This window comes from Podarcis tiliguerta (genome assembly GCF_965153285.1).
Source record: "Podarcis tiliguerta genome assembly, chromosome: 9".
In the NCBI taxonomy this organism is placed as follows: Eukaryota; Metazoa; Chordata; class Lepidosauria; order Squamata; family Lacertidae; genus Podarcis; species Podarcis tiliguerta.
The window spans coordinates 65,055,654-65,069,754 of record NC_139542.1 but is presented as its reverse complement, the minus strand read 5'-3'; the positions used below and the strand labels follow the sequence as shown (position 1 = coordinate 65,069,754).

General features: G+C 42.2%; 1 protein-coding gene across 7 annotated transcripts in view; it reads right to left on the bottom strand.

Annotated features, from left to right (window-relative positions):
- CCDC149 (coiled-coil domain containing 149) overlaps window positions 1-13,600 on the bottom strand; it is a 56,962-nt gene extending 43,362 nt beyond the window's left edge. The window contains exons 1-3 of one of the 7 annotated variants that reach the window (XM_083458317.1): window positions 13,336-13,600; window positions 3,927-4,088; window positions 3,557-3,595 (exon numbers count right to left, since the gene is read on the bottom strand). In XM_083458317.1, the coding sequence (XP_083314443.1) occupies window positions 3,557-3,595; window positions 3,927-4,088; window positions 13,336-13,386 (252 nt within the window). In that variant the 5' untranslated portion in view covers window positions 13,387-13,600. Of the gene's footprint in view, window positions 1-3,556; window positions 3,596-3,926; window positions 5,650-5,807; window positions 6,266-13,091 lie in introns of those variants that run through there. The other 6 variants (XM_083458314.1, XM_083458315.1, XM_083458316.1 and 3 more) reach the window with 6 other exon arrangements.
- Between the last annotated feature and the right edge of the window lie 501 nt (window positions 13,601-14,101).

Sequence of the window (14,101 nt, the reverse complement as noted above, 5' to 3'; positions counted from 1 at the left end):
AAATCATTGTTACTAACCAGTCAGTTAGTTCAGATGAAACAAGCTGTACTAAGCAAAACTGGAAAATGAAAATTCCAAACACCCCCCTCTTAGCCATGCGGGGGGAGAGGAAAGAGGAGTGCACAAACCCATCGCTTGCCAAGCCTTGTTCCATTTTTTACACATCACATTGAACTATGGTTTGGCACAGCATTGAACAGCTATCCACTGACACATCTGCAAAACCTTCATTTCCTTTATTTTTTATTTATTTTCATTTCAGTAACTTTTTATTGGGCTTATTGTGACTCTGTCACAAGAGACCAGGGCCCTGCGGGACTTGACATCTTTCCGCAGGGCCTGCAAGACAGAACTGTTCCACCAGGCCTTTGGCCAGGGCACAGCCTGACTCCCTCCCTCGGCAATCTTCGCAGAGCTCTGGCCCAATGGTTGCCAGTGGCTTTAATTAATTAATTTTATAATGAATGATTTTAGAGTGTTGTTTGTGCTGTACTTTTGTACTGTTTTATTGTTGTTAGCCGCCCTGAGCCCGGCTTCGGCTGGGGAGGGCGGGATATAAATAAAAATTTTTATTATTTTTATTATTATTATTATTATTATTATTATTATTATTTATAAGCAGGGATCATAGGAGTAATAAATGATAACCAGAGACAGCTGTGGGCAGAATTCCTGCATTGCAGGGGGTTGAGCTAGATTCCCACTCCACAGTTCTATGGGATTCCATGAGATTCGCATGTCATTCATACATCACCAAAATAGCACAATAAATTTGCAGTAGGATCTACAGCTTATGGTTCATTATTAGCATTCAACGTACAAGTTCTTGGCTCATGGAGTGGTTTAAATAAAAACAGTGACATCAAGGAAACAGGATAGAATAAAATTAAGATTTCATTCAATATCACATAGATAAAATGCCTAATCAAGGGCCCTTGTGGTTGTGTTTAGATTAAGTATGAGTAGTAGTCATTTTTTTCTCTTACCAATGAAACAGTATAAAGTGTTAGTACAGTCGTACCTTGGAACTCAAACACCATAGCTCCCGAACAAATCGGCTCCCAAATGATTGAAACCTGGAAGTGAGTGCTTTGGTTTCCAAACGATTTTCGGATCTGAACGTCCGGCGCGGCTTCTGATTGGCTGCAGGAGCTTCCTGCAGCCAATCAGAAGCCGCGCTTTGGTTTCCGAACGTTTTGGAAGTTGAACGGACTTCCGGAACGGATTCCGTTCAACTTCCAAGGTGCGACTGTATACTGATGAAAATGGGAGGGAATTCCTTCACAAACAAAAATGTCACCAGGACAAAAGCTGCCAAAAGCAAGAGGACCTATGGAGCCATCTGCAGCAGGTGCTCTTTGAAAGCCTCTTTACATAAGCAGAACCAGCCTCAACCTGAATAGTATTCCACCCCCCACCCCCCCGGGCTCCCATGACATAAAGCTTCAAAAGTAAGGTCAGCACAATGAACAGAAGACTTTGGGGAAGGGTAAACCAAAATAAACCAAAGTACACTTGCCATATAGCAATTTAATAAATTCTCTCATTACCCACCCCAAGTAGAAAAAAGCCAGTAACTGAAGTAACATTCTCCCTAAAGCACCCACTACCCTAAAATTCGATTTCCGAAACACAGCTTTTGAAATTCTGCCACAAGTTATTTTGCTCCAGACTACTGAAGGGTGGATAGTAACAAACTTAATGCACCCTTCAGTCCTCTGCAGATAAATCGTAGTTAGCGCACAGAAGTTGTTATCCCATCCCACAGCCGTGCCCTGTAAAGTAGGTTTTTGGATGAAGGGGGGGACAAGAGGGCAAATGTGAGAGACAACAGTACGAAAGCCATTTAGACAGAAATGTTCAAACCATGCTCAAGTCTCTTAGAAGCTTAAATTATTTTCCAGTGTTTAAGCTCACAGCTCAAGTTAGACAACTGGAATAAAGGAGAACAGGTAGAAAAATCTGATGAAACATCAAGTACACTTCAGAAGTGTGATTGATAGCAATTTTTATTGCAATTTCTACTTCAATGGTTTTGTATGATTGTGGCACCCAACTTAATGCAGTAAAACCTGCTTTGCTTAGTAAGAGACCCTAGAGCTCAACACCAACCACAAAAATTGATGATATCTGCTAGCGTTACATTTTTGTTGTAGAAACAAACTTTCATGCATTAATTTTCAAGTGATGAAGGATACCTGTCACAGTCTTTCCACGCAAATAAAATGCTTTTGGAGCTCTAGCAAGGATATTTCCAACAAAATGCACAATCAAACCAATGTGTATTGGAGGGAAAGTAAACTCACCATCAGATTTTATAATAAATATGATTCACCAGAGAAATACTAACACTTCGTTTAACGAAGTGCCCAAATAACATATTCCTAACACCAGGGAGGTGCTGCATAGTAAGAAGAACCAGACAAAGTTTTGTAAAACAAGTTTCCAGCTTTGAACACTTCTAAGAATGTTTTAAGACTAGAATTAAAAAAGCAATGAAAGTGAGGATAGACCCAAGATATTGTTCTGCATTCCCCACTTCCTGGAACAATGATGTGCTCCAGGGCCTTCTTTGATGGAGCACCTAGGGTGTTTGTAAGGACACCATACCTATTTGCTTTATTTACATATATGCCAGCAGAGCAGCTTCTAAACTGACCTGATGCTTAGAAAGTTGGGGTAATTTTCATCTGTTTTAGTATTTTAGCTGTTGTATGTTTTAAATAGGGTTGTGACTTTTTTCATGATTTTACTGTTTTACTTGTTGTAAGCCACTCGGATGGTTTTTGTTTTACAAGCAAGCAGTGTATAAATAAAAGTAGACATCCCCATGGTAGAAAACAACTGGTAGAAACATGGTAGAAAACACACCCTAAATCCAACTGCCAGACCTAGATGTGCTTCATCTTCTGCGTGCCCAGTTCCAACACATCCTCAGTGCCCCAGATAAAAACAGGCTGCAAATTATTTTTCTGCCCCTTCCTGCTGGCCAGAAGCTATTGCCTTCCCAAACTCTAATTAGTACTGCAATCCAGAAGTTAGTGAAAGATTCCTTGGTATAAGGAGCCCTTTTTCCAATGAGCACACAGCTTCGGGGGCGGGGATGCATGTAGAACATCTGCTTGCAGGTTTACTTTGCTTTATATGGATTTTCACCAAACCACCTTGAGAGTCTAATTGGATACAGGTTTGAAATATAAAGTGAGTACAGTGGTACCTCTGGCCACAAACTTAATTTGTACCAGAGGTCCGTTCTTAACCTGAAACCATTCTTAACCTGAGGTACCACTTTAGCTAATGGGGCCTCCCGCTTCTGCCGGCGCGTGATTTCTGTTCTCATCCTGCGGCAAAGTTCTTAATCTGAGGTACTACTTCCAAGTTAGTGGAGTCTGTAACCCGAAGTGTTTGTAACCCAAGGTGTTTGTAACCCGAGGTACCACTGTAAATTGATTAGTGGAATCAAAATAACATAGTTTAGCATTTTTTTTTTAAAAAAAAACAACCAGTGACATAGAGCAGTAAATTATATGTGCATGCAAGCAAAAATGAAACCTACCTGCTTTCTCTTTTCAGGAGGAAGAGATGGGTCCCCGTCCTACAAGAAGGGAGTTTACATGTCACTGGAAAAATAACAGGACTTTATAAAGTAATCTAGTTTGCTTGAAAAAGTAATTTAATGAAGCACTACAGTACTGCAATCAAAGCACTAAGAGGTTTAGACTGTAAGGTCGAAGCTGTTTCTATTTGTGCTTTAAATAGTAGTGAATACATAATTATGAATTAAACAAAAATGAACAAAAACAGCATCATGAACACAGAACCAAAAGGATTACAAGGAAATGATTAATAATGCACAATGCATTACAAGAAGCAAAAGATTTAATATAAGCAGATATTAACAGAAAGTTATCAAACCAGCTACATACAATCAGTTCCCGGTATTTTTTTTTCAGTGATTGGTGCTTCTCCCGTAGCTGATTAGCCATAAGCTTGTACTGGTCTCTTTCTTGTTGACATGTGTCCAGCTCTTTGGAAAGAATTAGCAGTGCTTCCTTCTTACTTTCCAGCTTCCTTTTACACACCAAATACTGCAAGAAAGTCAAGGCAAAAAGTTTGTACATGCCGCTTGAAAACAAAACAAAAGAAAACCAAACCAAACCAACCAGACAAGTGCATTGTGCAAAAGTGCTATTTTAAAGGCAGGGGCACACACATTTAAGTGCTTTAAAGGAACTATGGGCTGTGTCAGTTTCTGGGCTAACATTACAACCTTTAGGATGAAAATAGATTTATTTCTAAGTAAACATACTGAGGATTGTAGTTAGGCTGTGATCCTATATGTACCTACATCGGAGAAAGTCTCACTGAACATAATGGGAATTACTTCTTCATAAACACACACATAATTGAAGTATCAGACCACAGAGTGCTTAATTCAGCTAGCAGAGATGCATTTTCTTTCACTACTCTATAAAAGTAAAAAAAGCTATCCTATTCCCTCCATTTTGATGACACCCTTTTATCCAACGAAGCCCAATATTTTTTCTACTAGCTACTCACGAACTCCATTACAGCCTTCCAAATGCAATATAATCTTACCCACGTGTGAGGTTTTTAGGCCCATCCCTTTAAAAACGACATTTATATGCACCTAAAATATGTACTGTGCTTTAGTGTTTCATATGTGTAAAAAGCTGCAGAATTTCTTTCTGTTCACACTTGGTCTGCAATCAAAAGACCCCTTTTGCTCTGCTCCTTTTTGAAGACTGGGGGAAATGTAGAGAAGGGCTTTCTTGAACCTTACAGCCCTTATTTCTACTGGTCAAGGTGCATTAATATCCCTGCAGGTCATGAAGAAATAATAATGCATTGAGTGGTACCCAAAAGTAGCAAATGCATCCTTTCAAGAGCCCTTTAAAGGGAAGGAGAAATCATTCTAGGGTAATGAACTCTGAAGAGGACACCTCCACCTTGGATTAATTTTATTACTGGCAGCAGCAAAGTTGAATTTCTGCCATAAACCTTCTGGGTTATGATGCCTTGGCACTACCCTCAATAAAGCAACATTATTGTTCTTATACATATAGTGACACTTTAAGAGTGGCCAATTCCCTGATTAAAAAGGCATCTGGAATCTGCAGCTTTTTATGCACCATTGAAATGACATTGGAACCTGGAATAATGATGAACTCTGGATAGGAAACTGCTATATGCTAAAGCGGTTAAGAGTCTGAGCTACAAGGCCCCAGTTCAAGTTTAGACGGTAGCCTTAAGCAAGTAAGTCACTGTTTTCTCAGCCTCAGCTTCCATCTTTAACATGGAGAAATTGAATGCTAGACATAACAGATCCAGGAATTCTGTTTTGGTTTCCCTAGCCCTAAACATAATTAGTCATGAAGTCTGGATTGGCAAACTCCAGTTGGCACTTATTCTCCAAAACCAAATCAGAAACCCATTTCAAACAGTTTTTTATTTTGATTTGGAAGGCAAACACTAACTATGATTTGCCAATTTGGACGCTACGGCTTACTATGGTTAGGGCTAAAGAGGAAACGGAAATGGAAACACAAGCCTCATTTCATACTCCGAGTAACCAAACACAACAACGAAACTTGCAGATAGGCAGATAATAAATATGGTTGTGGAGACCTTATAATATAATAATAATAATAATTTATTATTTATACCCCGCCCATCTGGCTGGGTTTCCCCAGCCACTCTGGGCGGCTTCCAAAAGAATATTAAATACATCAAACATTAAAAGCTTCCCTAAACAGGGCTGCCTTCAGATGTCTTGTTACTATTACCTTGTTACTACTTCAAGAGTTAATGGTTCGCTGTGTATGTGGCGATTGCTCCAACTTCACTCCAAGAACAAGTGGGATCAAATAAACCACAATCCCTGGCTTAGCATTAAATCCAAACCATGTATCCTGGTTTCTTTCAGTCAAACAAACCACACTGGTATGCCAAGAACAATTCCCCTAGACTGAGTGGGAGAAACAACCACAAACCCTGGCTCAGATTTACATCTAAACTGAGGACTGTGGTTTGTTCAGCTCCAAGCAAATCACAACCAAGCATGAATCCCAGTTAAGTCTGAAACATTAAGTCAGGGTTTATGCTTTGTTTCTCCCACTTGCACTAGGAGAGAAGTGTGGAAAAACTGCTTTGAGGGTTTCCTACAATCAAGCGGTAAAAAAATTGTATGAAACAAATAAAGTGGGAGCCATCAACTGCAGCTTACCATGATGTGCAAATGATGCTACTGTGATATACTGCTTTTAAAATACAGTGGGGGTTTTTTTACTTTTAAGATGCAAATAACCACTTTTATTAGATTTCTTTAAAAAAAAAAGAGCCAACATTTACTGCAGAGTTATAGCTTCTGCTAGTTGTTTTTAGGTATTTTTAAAAAAGTGAATCTTCTGAATACATCTTCATGTATTTTTGCAATAATGAACTATTTAATGCTTTCATTAAACAGTTGTTAGATTCAAATTTCATCTGCTTTTCTCTAATTCTAAATACCTTCAAAATAATAGTTTTCATTGCTGTCTATTGACTTTTATCTACCACTAATTTACCATCGTAAGTGGACTATGATGGCTACAAGATCATATTAAGTAAAGACTGATATAATACATTACTGCTTGAACCGTTTTCACATTACTGCTTGAACTGTCTTACTGCCTGCTAACTGCTTTAAACAAAACAGAATGAGAAAGACAACATTACAGAGAGGTGAAACAGCTCTCCCCTCCATCAAATGGTCCCTATTTGTCCATAGCTATTTTTAGTGCCAAATCCGCTTTGATCTCATTAACTCCTGAACAGAAATGACCTCATAATCTGATAATGCCAGGACATTTGTCAAGTTATTGGAGAGGGGAAATCTAAAAAGTGAAAGACACACCATTATAAACTTCGGAAATTCAGATTACGGTGTCACTTATCAGCTTTGGTCCATCTTCATTTAGAGCAGTGGTCTTCAACCAGTCTAGACTCAAGGTACACCATATATTCCTTGCCAGTCACACAGGACTCACTTTTACATTTTCACTTTTGATTTATACTTAATAGTACTAGCGTCTCACCACCTATTACACAGAGGTAGTGGCATACAATTTTCCTAAATGCAAGTGAACCAATCTTTCACGTACTGTTGGGCAAACTTTCGAACCTTTTTAATACATATAGCTTCTCTTTTATTTCTCGGGTTCTTCTCAACCTTGAAACCTGTGGTTGATATTGAGCAAGAGGGCAAGTCACCATCGCTATTTATGCTTGTGTTTTGTTACCAAAAAGGCCCGTCAATTTCACCAGCTCGTCTCTGCCACCTGCTTCCGGCTTTTTCTTCCCTACCTTCTGGTCCTGTATCACCTGTCTTGCCTTTGCTCTTCTCTCTTCTTACCTCTCACATTCTCTTTGCCTCCTCCTTGCACCTCCCAGTTCCTCCTCTGTTATCACTTACTCCCATCTCACCATCTTTCACAATCCTTTCTCTCTCCAGTCTCTTTACCTTCTCAAACTTTTCTATACTTTCTTCCTTCTACTTCATTTCACCTGCTCATTATGGCCTGCCTCCATCACATTTTCCTTTCCTCACTTTCTTCCACCTTGTTCCAAAACAAGTTTTTTTCCCCTTTCAGTTTGCAAAATCTTGCCATTTTATCATTCAAATAAATAAAATTTATTTTCATTCCAAATCAACACTGAAATATTAAAGTGGCATATTTATTTAAGAGTGAGGGACGCGGGTGGCGCTGTGGGCCTCAGCGCCTAGGACTTGCCGATCGCATGGTTGGCGGTTCGAATCCCCGCGGCGGGGTGCGCTCCTGTTGCTCGGTCCCAGCGCCTGCCAACCTAGCAGTTTGAAAGCACCTCCGGGTGCAAGTAGATAGATAGGGACCGCTTACTAGCGGGAAGGTAAACGGCGTTCCGTGTGCTGCGCTGGCTCACCAGATGCAGCTTGTCACACTGGCCACGTGACCCGGAAGTGTCTGCGGACAGCGCTGGCTCCCGGCCTATAGATGAGAGCACAACCCTAGAGTCTGGCAAGACTGGCCCGTACGGGCAGGGGTACCTTTACCTTTACCTAAGTCCTATTAAAATAAAGGATTTGCATATTAATTTAATTAAGATTAACTAATGATATCCTCTCCTTTTCATACAGATTCCTCCTTCTTTCTGTCACCTGTGGACTCTTCTCTCTCTCTCTCTCTCTCTCTCACACACACACACACACACACACACACAGTCAGTCACCTGTCTCTGTCTTCTCCTTGTATCAGTTTGTCTGAAATCAAATGTACAGAAAAGCTGACGTTTCATGACCCTCAGGACCTAATAAAGGCAGCAGTTGTTTGCTGTTTTATTTTACATATTTCCTTTTTTTAAATTACGTATTTTATTCTGTGAACCACCCTGATATTTTCTGATGAGGGGCAGTAGAAAGAAAGAAAGAAAGAAAGAAAGAAAGAAAGAAAGATGATAGATACTAGAAGCCAAACTAGCTGTAAGGATGTGGAATACAACACCACTCCTTGCTACACATGCAGTACCTACTTCCTGCTATGTACTGAGAATTTGTCACTATTTTATTCTCATATGCAAATGTCTGGGCAATAATAATCCTCAGCAGCCAAAAAAATGCAATGCCTTCACAGTTTTAATATCAGAATGGCTAAGGACTGGTTCACACATGGACGTACACATGTTCACTTAACACTTGGTGACTTGCGGTTGAATGTGCAAGCTATGGAGCACTGAATGTTTGTTGACATGAGGTAATAATAGGTAGATACATGGGGAAATTTTTCTGACGATCAAGGTGTGGGTAGGTGGGTGTAAACTAGCTTGTGAGCATTGATGTCCTCCAGCACCAATTCATCCCCTTTAGGGCAGCCCTTTAAACCGCAAGGGAACTTTACAGATACGGTACTGGACTGTATTTGTGTTATCACAGAAAAAGAGTTGAGTGTTAGCCATCTGTAAAGAAGCCCTTTCCTTGCTCGTACCCCAGCTGCAGATCTAAGCTTTAAACAAGAACCATTTCCTCAAAGAGCCCATAAAATCCAATCATCCAGTGCAAAACAGGTTTCAGAGCTGGTTTCCAGGAAGGTTTGCTTTATCACAGTGACATCAAGTGCCAGGTCTTTAGACCAGCAGTACAAATAGACAGGAACACAGGTAGTGGGGAGAAACTGGCAGCATGATCTCATGCACATTAATTCAGGAATAAATCCCAATTAGCAAAACTGAGTTTATTCCCATGTAACCCTGTGCACACTTACTTGGGTGTTATGTCCCATTAAACACAGCAAGACTTACTTCTGAATAAACATTGGTAAGTCTTTACGTCTTTATTTTATGGACCCTTAAAGTTTCCAATAGGTAAAAAGGTAAAGGTACCCCTGCGCATACGGGCCAGTCGTGTCCGACTCTAGGGTTGTGCGCTCATCTCACTTAAGAGGCCAGGAGCCAGCGCTGTCCGCAGACACTTCCGGGTCACGTGGCCAGCGTGACGAAGCTGCTCTGGAGAGCCAGCACCAGCGCAGCACACGAAACGCCGTTTACCTTCCCGCTATAAAGCGGTACCTATTTATCTACTTGCACTTAGGGGTGCTTTCGAACTGCTAGGTGGGCAAGAGTTGGGACCGAAGGACGGGAGCTCACCCCGCCGCGGGGATTCGAACCGCCGACCATACAATCGGCAAGTCCTAGGCACTGAGGTTTAACCCACAGCGCCACCCGCGTCCCCTCCAATAGGTAAAGAAACCCAATAAATATGTGCAGTTCCAGTTTTCCATCTCAGTTCCTATCTTCGCTTCTTCTTTTCAAATAATTATGTTTTCAAATAATTATGTTTTCAAATAATTACACTTGACTAATTTCCTGCTTAATAATATGAAACTGTTTTCTCTTTTTCTTAAAACTAATGGTAAGTTACCAAACAGGATCATATGGTAGCTTTAGATGTATATAATAATATACATAATTGAGCACCGCAAGTGAGGATGAGCAAAATATTATGGATTTGCGAGGGCTGGGGAGGCAAAGAGAAGGAACGACCATTTCTTCTCCCTTTCCATCACCTGCTGCCAATAACTTATCTCTATTTACTTTCCAGCCCACACAACCAAAAATGCATCTTGAACAGGTTATTAGTCCTACATTTTGCATAGGTTCAAGATTAGGGGCCTTTAGAGTCAAAGAGCATCTTACACAAATCATGGCCAAGATTGCAAGGCCTATTTGAAAATACACACCCAAATTCATTGTGTATTGTTGCTTTTCTTACAGAAATCCCCCCCCCGAATGTTTAAATATTTAGCTTCCGACCAGCAGTTACCCTATCCTCATGGTCAACACATGAAAGCAGTCCGCTTTCCTGCTTCATCCTCTGGTATGTAGAGACCAGAGCACACTGAACTGTCACACCAGAGTGAGCAGTTGTAAAGGTAAAAGGCAAAGGACCCCTGGACGGTTGAGTCCAGTCAAAGGGTGTGGCGCTCATTTCACTTTTCAGGCCGAGGGAGCCAGCCTTTGTCCACAGACATTCCCGGTCACGTGGCCAGCATGACTAAACCGCTACTGGTGCACAGAGAACCATGACGAGTGCCAAAGCACACAAAAAGGTACAGCTGCGACAGGAAGGTAAATGGCATTTCTATCTACTTGCACTGGTATGCTTTCGAACTGCTAGGTTGGCAGAAGCTGGGACAGAGCAACAGGAGCTCACCCTGTCACACGGATTCAAACTGCCGACCTTCTGATTGGCATGTCCAAGAGGGTCAGTGGTTTAGACCATAGCACATCCCTAGTTAGCACAAAGCTTCACAGAACATGGAAGGGAATCTCTTGTAGCTAGTCCTCACCTTGGTCTCATAAGGTCACCATCCTTCTGCACCACAAAACATTTAATACCATTACCATTTTTTGCCACATACATTAGTTGTTGTTGTTGTTTTATTCCGGCATTGCAGGGGGCTGGGCTGGAAGGCCCTTGGGATTCCAATTCTATGATTCTAAGTATTAGAATGCTGGTACTCCATATGTGACAATAATCATTCATAATTGCCAATAACTGCCTGTGCCAACATTTTCCGTCATTTCTTAGAAACATTTTCTCAGAGCAGAAGAAACATGGCATGAGAGGTGCTAATGGAAGGGCAAGGAGTAAGATTGGGGTTGAAAGAAGGCACAGCTGCCTGGCACTTGTTTAGGACCCCAAACCTAGTCCAAATTAATATGAATATCATGGAAGTGAAAAGAACCATGGACAGCAATACCCACTTTATAGAAGAGTTGCTGACCCAACGGCTGCTTAGAGAGCTTACTTACACTCTGATTGACACCCTTTCTTATAATCTTAGAGTCTGGCTGTGTTACTCAGCTGTGGGTGTGAGATGCTGGTACAATAATATAGGAATCAAAGTGTTCTATGACTACAGAAGGAAGATGTTATTGAGAACATCAGCAGAGAATTGAAACCTAGGGAAGCAGCCATTTTGAGATACTGTGGCAAACATTAGACAGCGTTTACCAAAGTTGACTAGTTCCAACAACACTTCAATCACCCCTGGTCTTTTTATGAAGTTTACAGCGGCAATTATTACAGTGGGATTGCAAATTTATTTTTTTCTCCTCTTGTACATTGAAAAGCCACTGGGTATAAGCAAATGAAAGATACAGATATGAAATTTGGATGTGTGTTTAAATGTTTTTGTTTTGTTTATGTTGTATTGTTGTATTGTTTTTTTTATTGTTGATGTATTGTTTGTTGAATCTATGTATTGTTTTTCTTTATTGTCTCTCTTTTCATAACTATAAAATATTTAATAAATATTATTTTTTTAAAAAATTAAAAGCCACAGGATAGACAAAATTTAGCAGGTGAATGTGTCATTTCTCCTTCCCTCTCTAACAAGGAAATGATAGGCTCATATTCAACCAACAAAGATTCTGTTAAAAACACACAGAATCCTAGCCAGAAGAAAAATAGTAAGTTGACAACTGAATGAATTAATAGGCACAAGTTAAAAACGGAAAACAGAAAAGAAGGGGGGGGCAACAACAGAATCACAGGGGGTGGAGGAGAATTCAACCCATTAGTCTCACCTATTGTGGTCTCTATGAAAATTATTCCCCTGAAGCTGCAACTTACATCAGGAGGGAAGCCTTCACAGGGTAAATATTCTATGCATAAGCTTACATTAAAAAAAAAAAAAAAACAGCAACAGCACATTAGTTGCAATCAAGCAATGGACATTAAATCTAGTTTGGCCCAGAGTGGCCAGGTCTTTTGAGGGCGAGAATCAAGAAGGCCAAGCCTGATGGGAGATGGACAGATCCTATTAGCATGCAATAATAATAATAATAATTTATTTATACCCTGCCAAGTGGGGGACATTGCCTGACAACAGGCAGAGAATGACAGCAAAATCCCTTGGCATCCATCTGGATCATGCTGCATGTCCACTCCCAACCTAAATATATTTACTTGGATATGGTGATGAATCTAAGAGCATATGGCTGCATATTCACAGACTTCATTTAGACTTTTAACCGAACACCTGCAGCCCTCCCCTTCACCAAAAAAGTTTGTGTTGAGTGAATAGCGCTGCAGAAACCTCTGATCGCACCCCAAGACCTGGCAACTCATTTTGGGGGATTCCTGACTCACAAGGTCTCTCTAAGTAAAAAAAAATTGAGAGATGGGAATAGCAAAAGTTTGCTGCTTTCAGCTTAACAGGGATAAGGGAAGATATATACTTCGCTCCAGACCCTCTCGCCCCCAAAGTGGCATACAGGTAACATCCGTCATACCCCTCCAAGCAACAAGTGCCAACGATCCCTGCGGTGACACGCAACCATCTAGCTTTTAGCATTGGCCACACCTGGAAAAACTGAGTTTTGAGCTTAGCTCAGCTGCTTTGGCGGGCCAGGGAGGTCGTTTGCCCCAGACGCCACCCCAAAAAAATCCCCCACCACTGCAACCCTTATGCACGCTTAACTGGGGGGGGGGGTGAATTCACAAGTGACATGCTGCACAGTAAACACGCATCGGGGGAAGTGGGGCTGCAAACCTTAATTGCACTAAAGAGAGGATAGGGAAGCAAGCCGCTCCGACTGTAGATCGCATATATGTGCACAGCAGGCTGCCGGAAACGCCAGGAAGGAGAGGGATGGGCGACCCAGTGCCGGCTGGCAGGAAAGCCCCATTGCACCAGCAACGCGGGTTTTTGCAGGCCTGTTTGGGGGGGAAATGGCGGGAAAAGGCAGCTCCGCCTTCCAGTCCGCGGCAGGCCTCGTTCCTTCTCCCCCTCTCACCTCGCTCACCAGTCCCTGCCAGTCGCTCTCGGTGCGGTTGCTGGAGTTCATGGCGGCGGCTGGGCGGCTCCAGCAGCTGGCGGCGGCGAGCAGCCGGGTCTCCTCAGCGCCGCCGCCGCTGCTCCTCCTCCTCCGGCTGCTTTTGCGCGACGTGGGCTTCGGGGAACACAGGCCGGCCGCCGAGCCTCGCGTAGAGGCGGGGCCCGCGCTGAGGCGGCCTCGCCCGTCGCCTGCACCTGCTGTTCTTCCAGGGCTCCGACGCCTCTTTTTGGCGCTTTAGAAAGAAAGAAAGAAAAGCAGCCTCTGAGCGTGAGGGAAACTTAAGGCGTGCTTGCTTGTTGGCCAGGTCGGCCTGAGGCATTTTGGTGCCTGAGGTGAACCCCGAGGCCTTTTTGGCGCCTGAGGCGAACCACAAAATGCCGCCTCCTCTCCCGTCTCTCTCTCTCTGAGGGAAGAAAGGTTGAGTGGAGAGGATGTCAGGAACAAGGGTGATGGACTAGATGGTCCTCAGGGTCCCTTTTCAGCTTTAGGATTCTGTGATCTACATCAGGATCTGCCGCCCAAGGCAGTTGCCTCACCTTGCCTGACAGGAGGGCCGGCCCTTCTGTTAGTTGTTAACACGTTTGAAATGCTCATCCCTCGCGTTCACTTCTTCAGTAGCCTGAGGCAAAGCGACTGTAGACGTTAGCAACAAAATCAGGGGAAAATACTGAACTATTATTATTATTATTTGTAACCTATCCATTCTGAAGGAAATCAGCCCTGA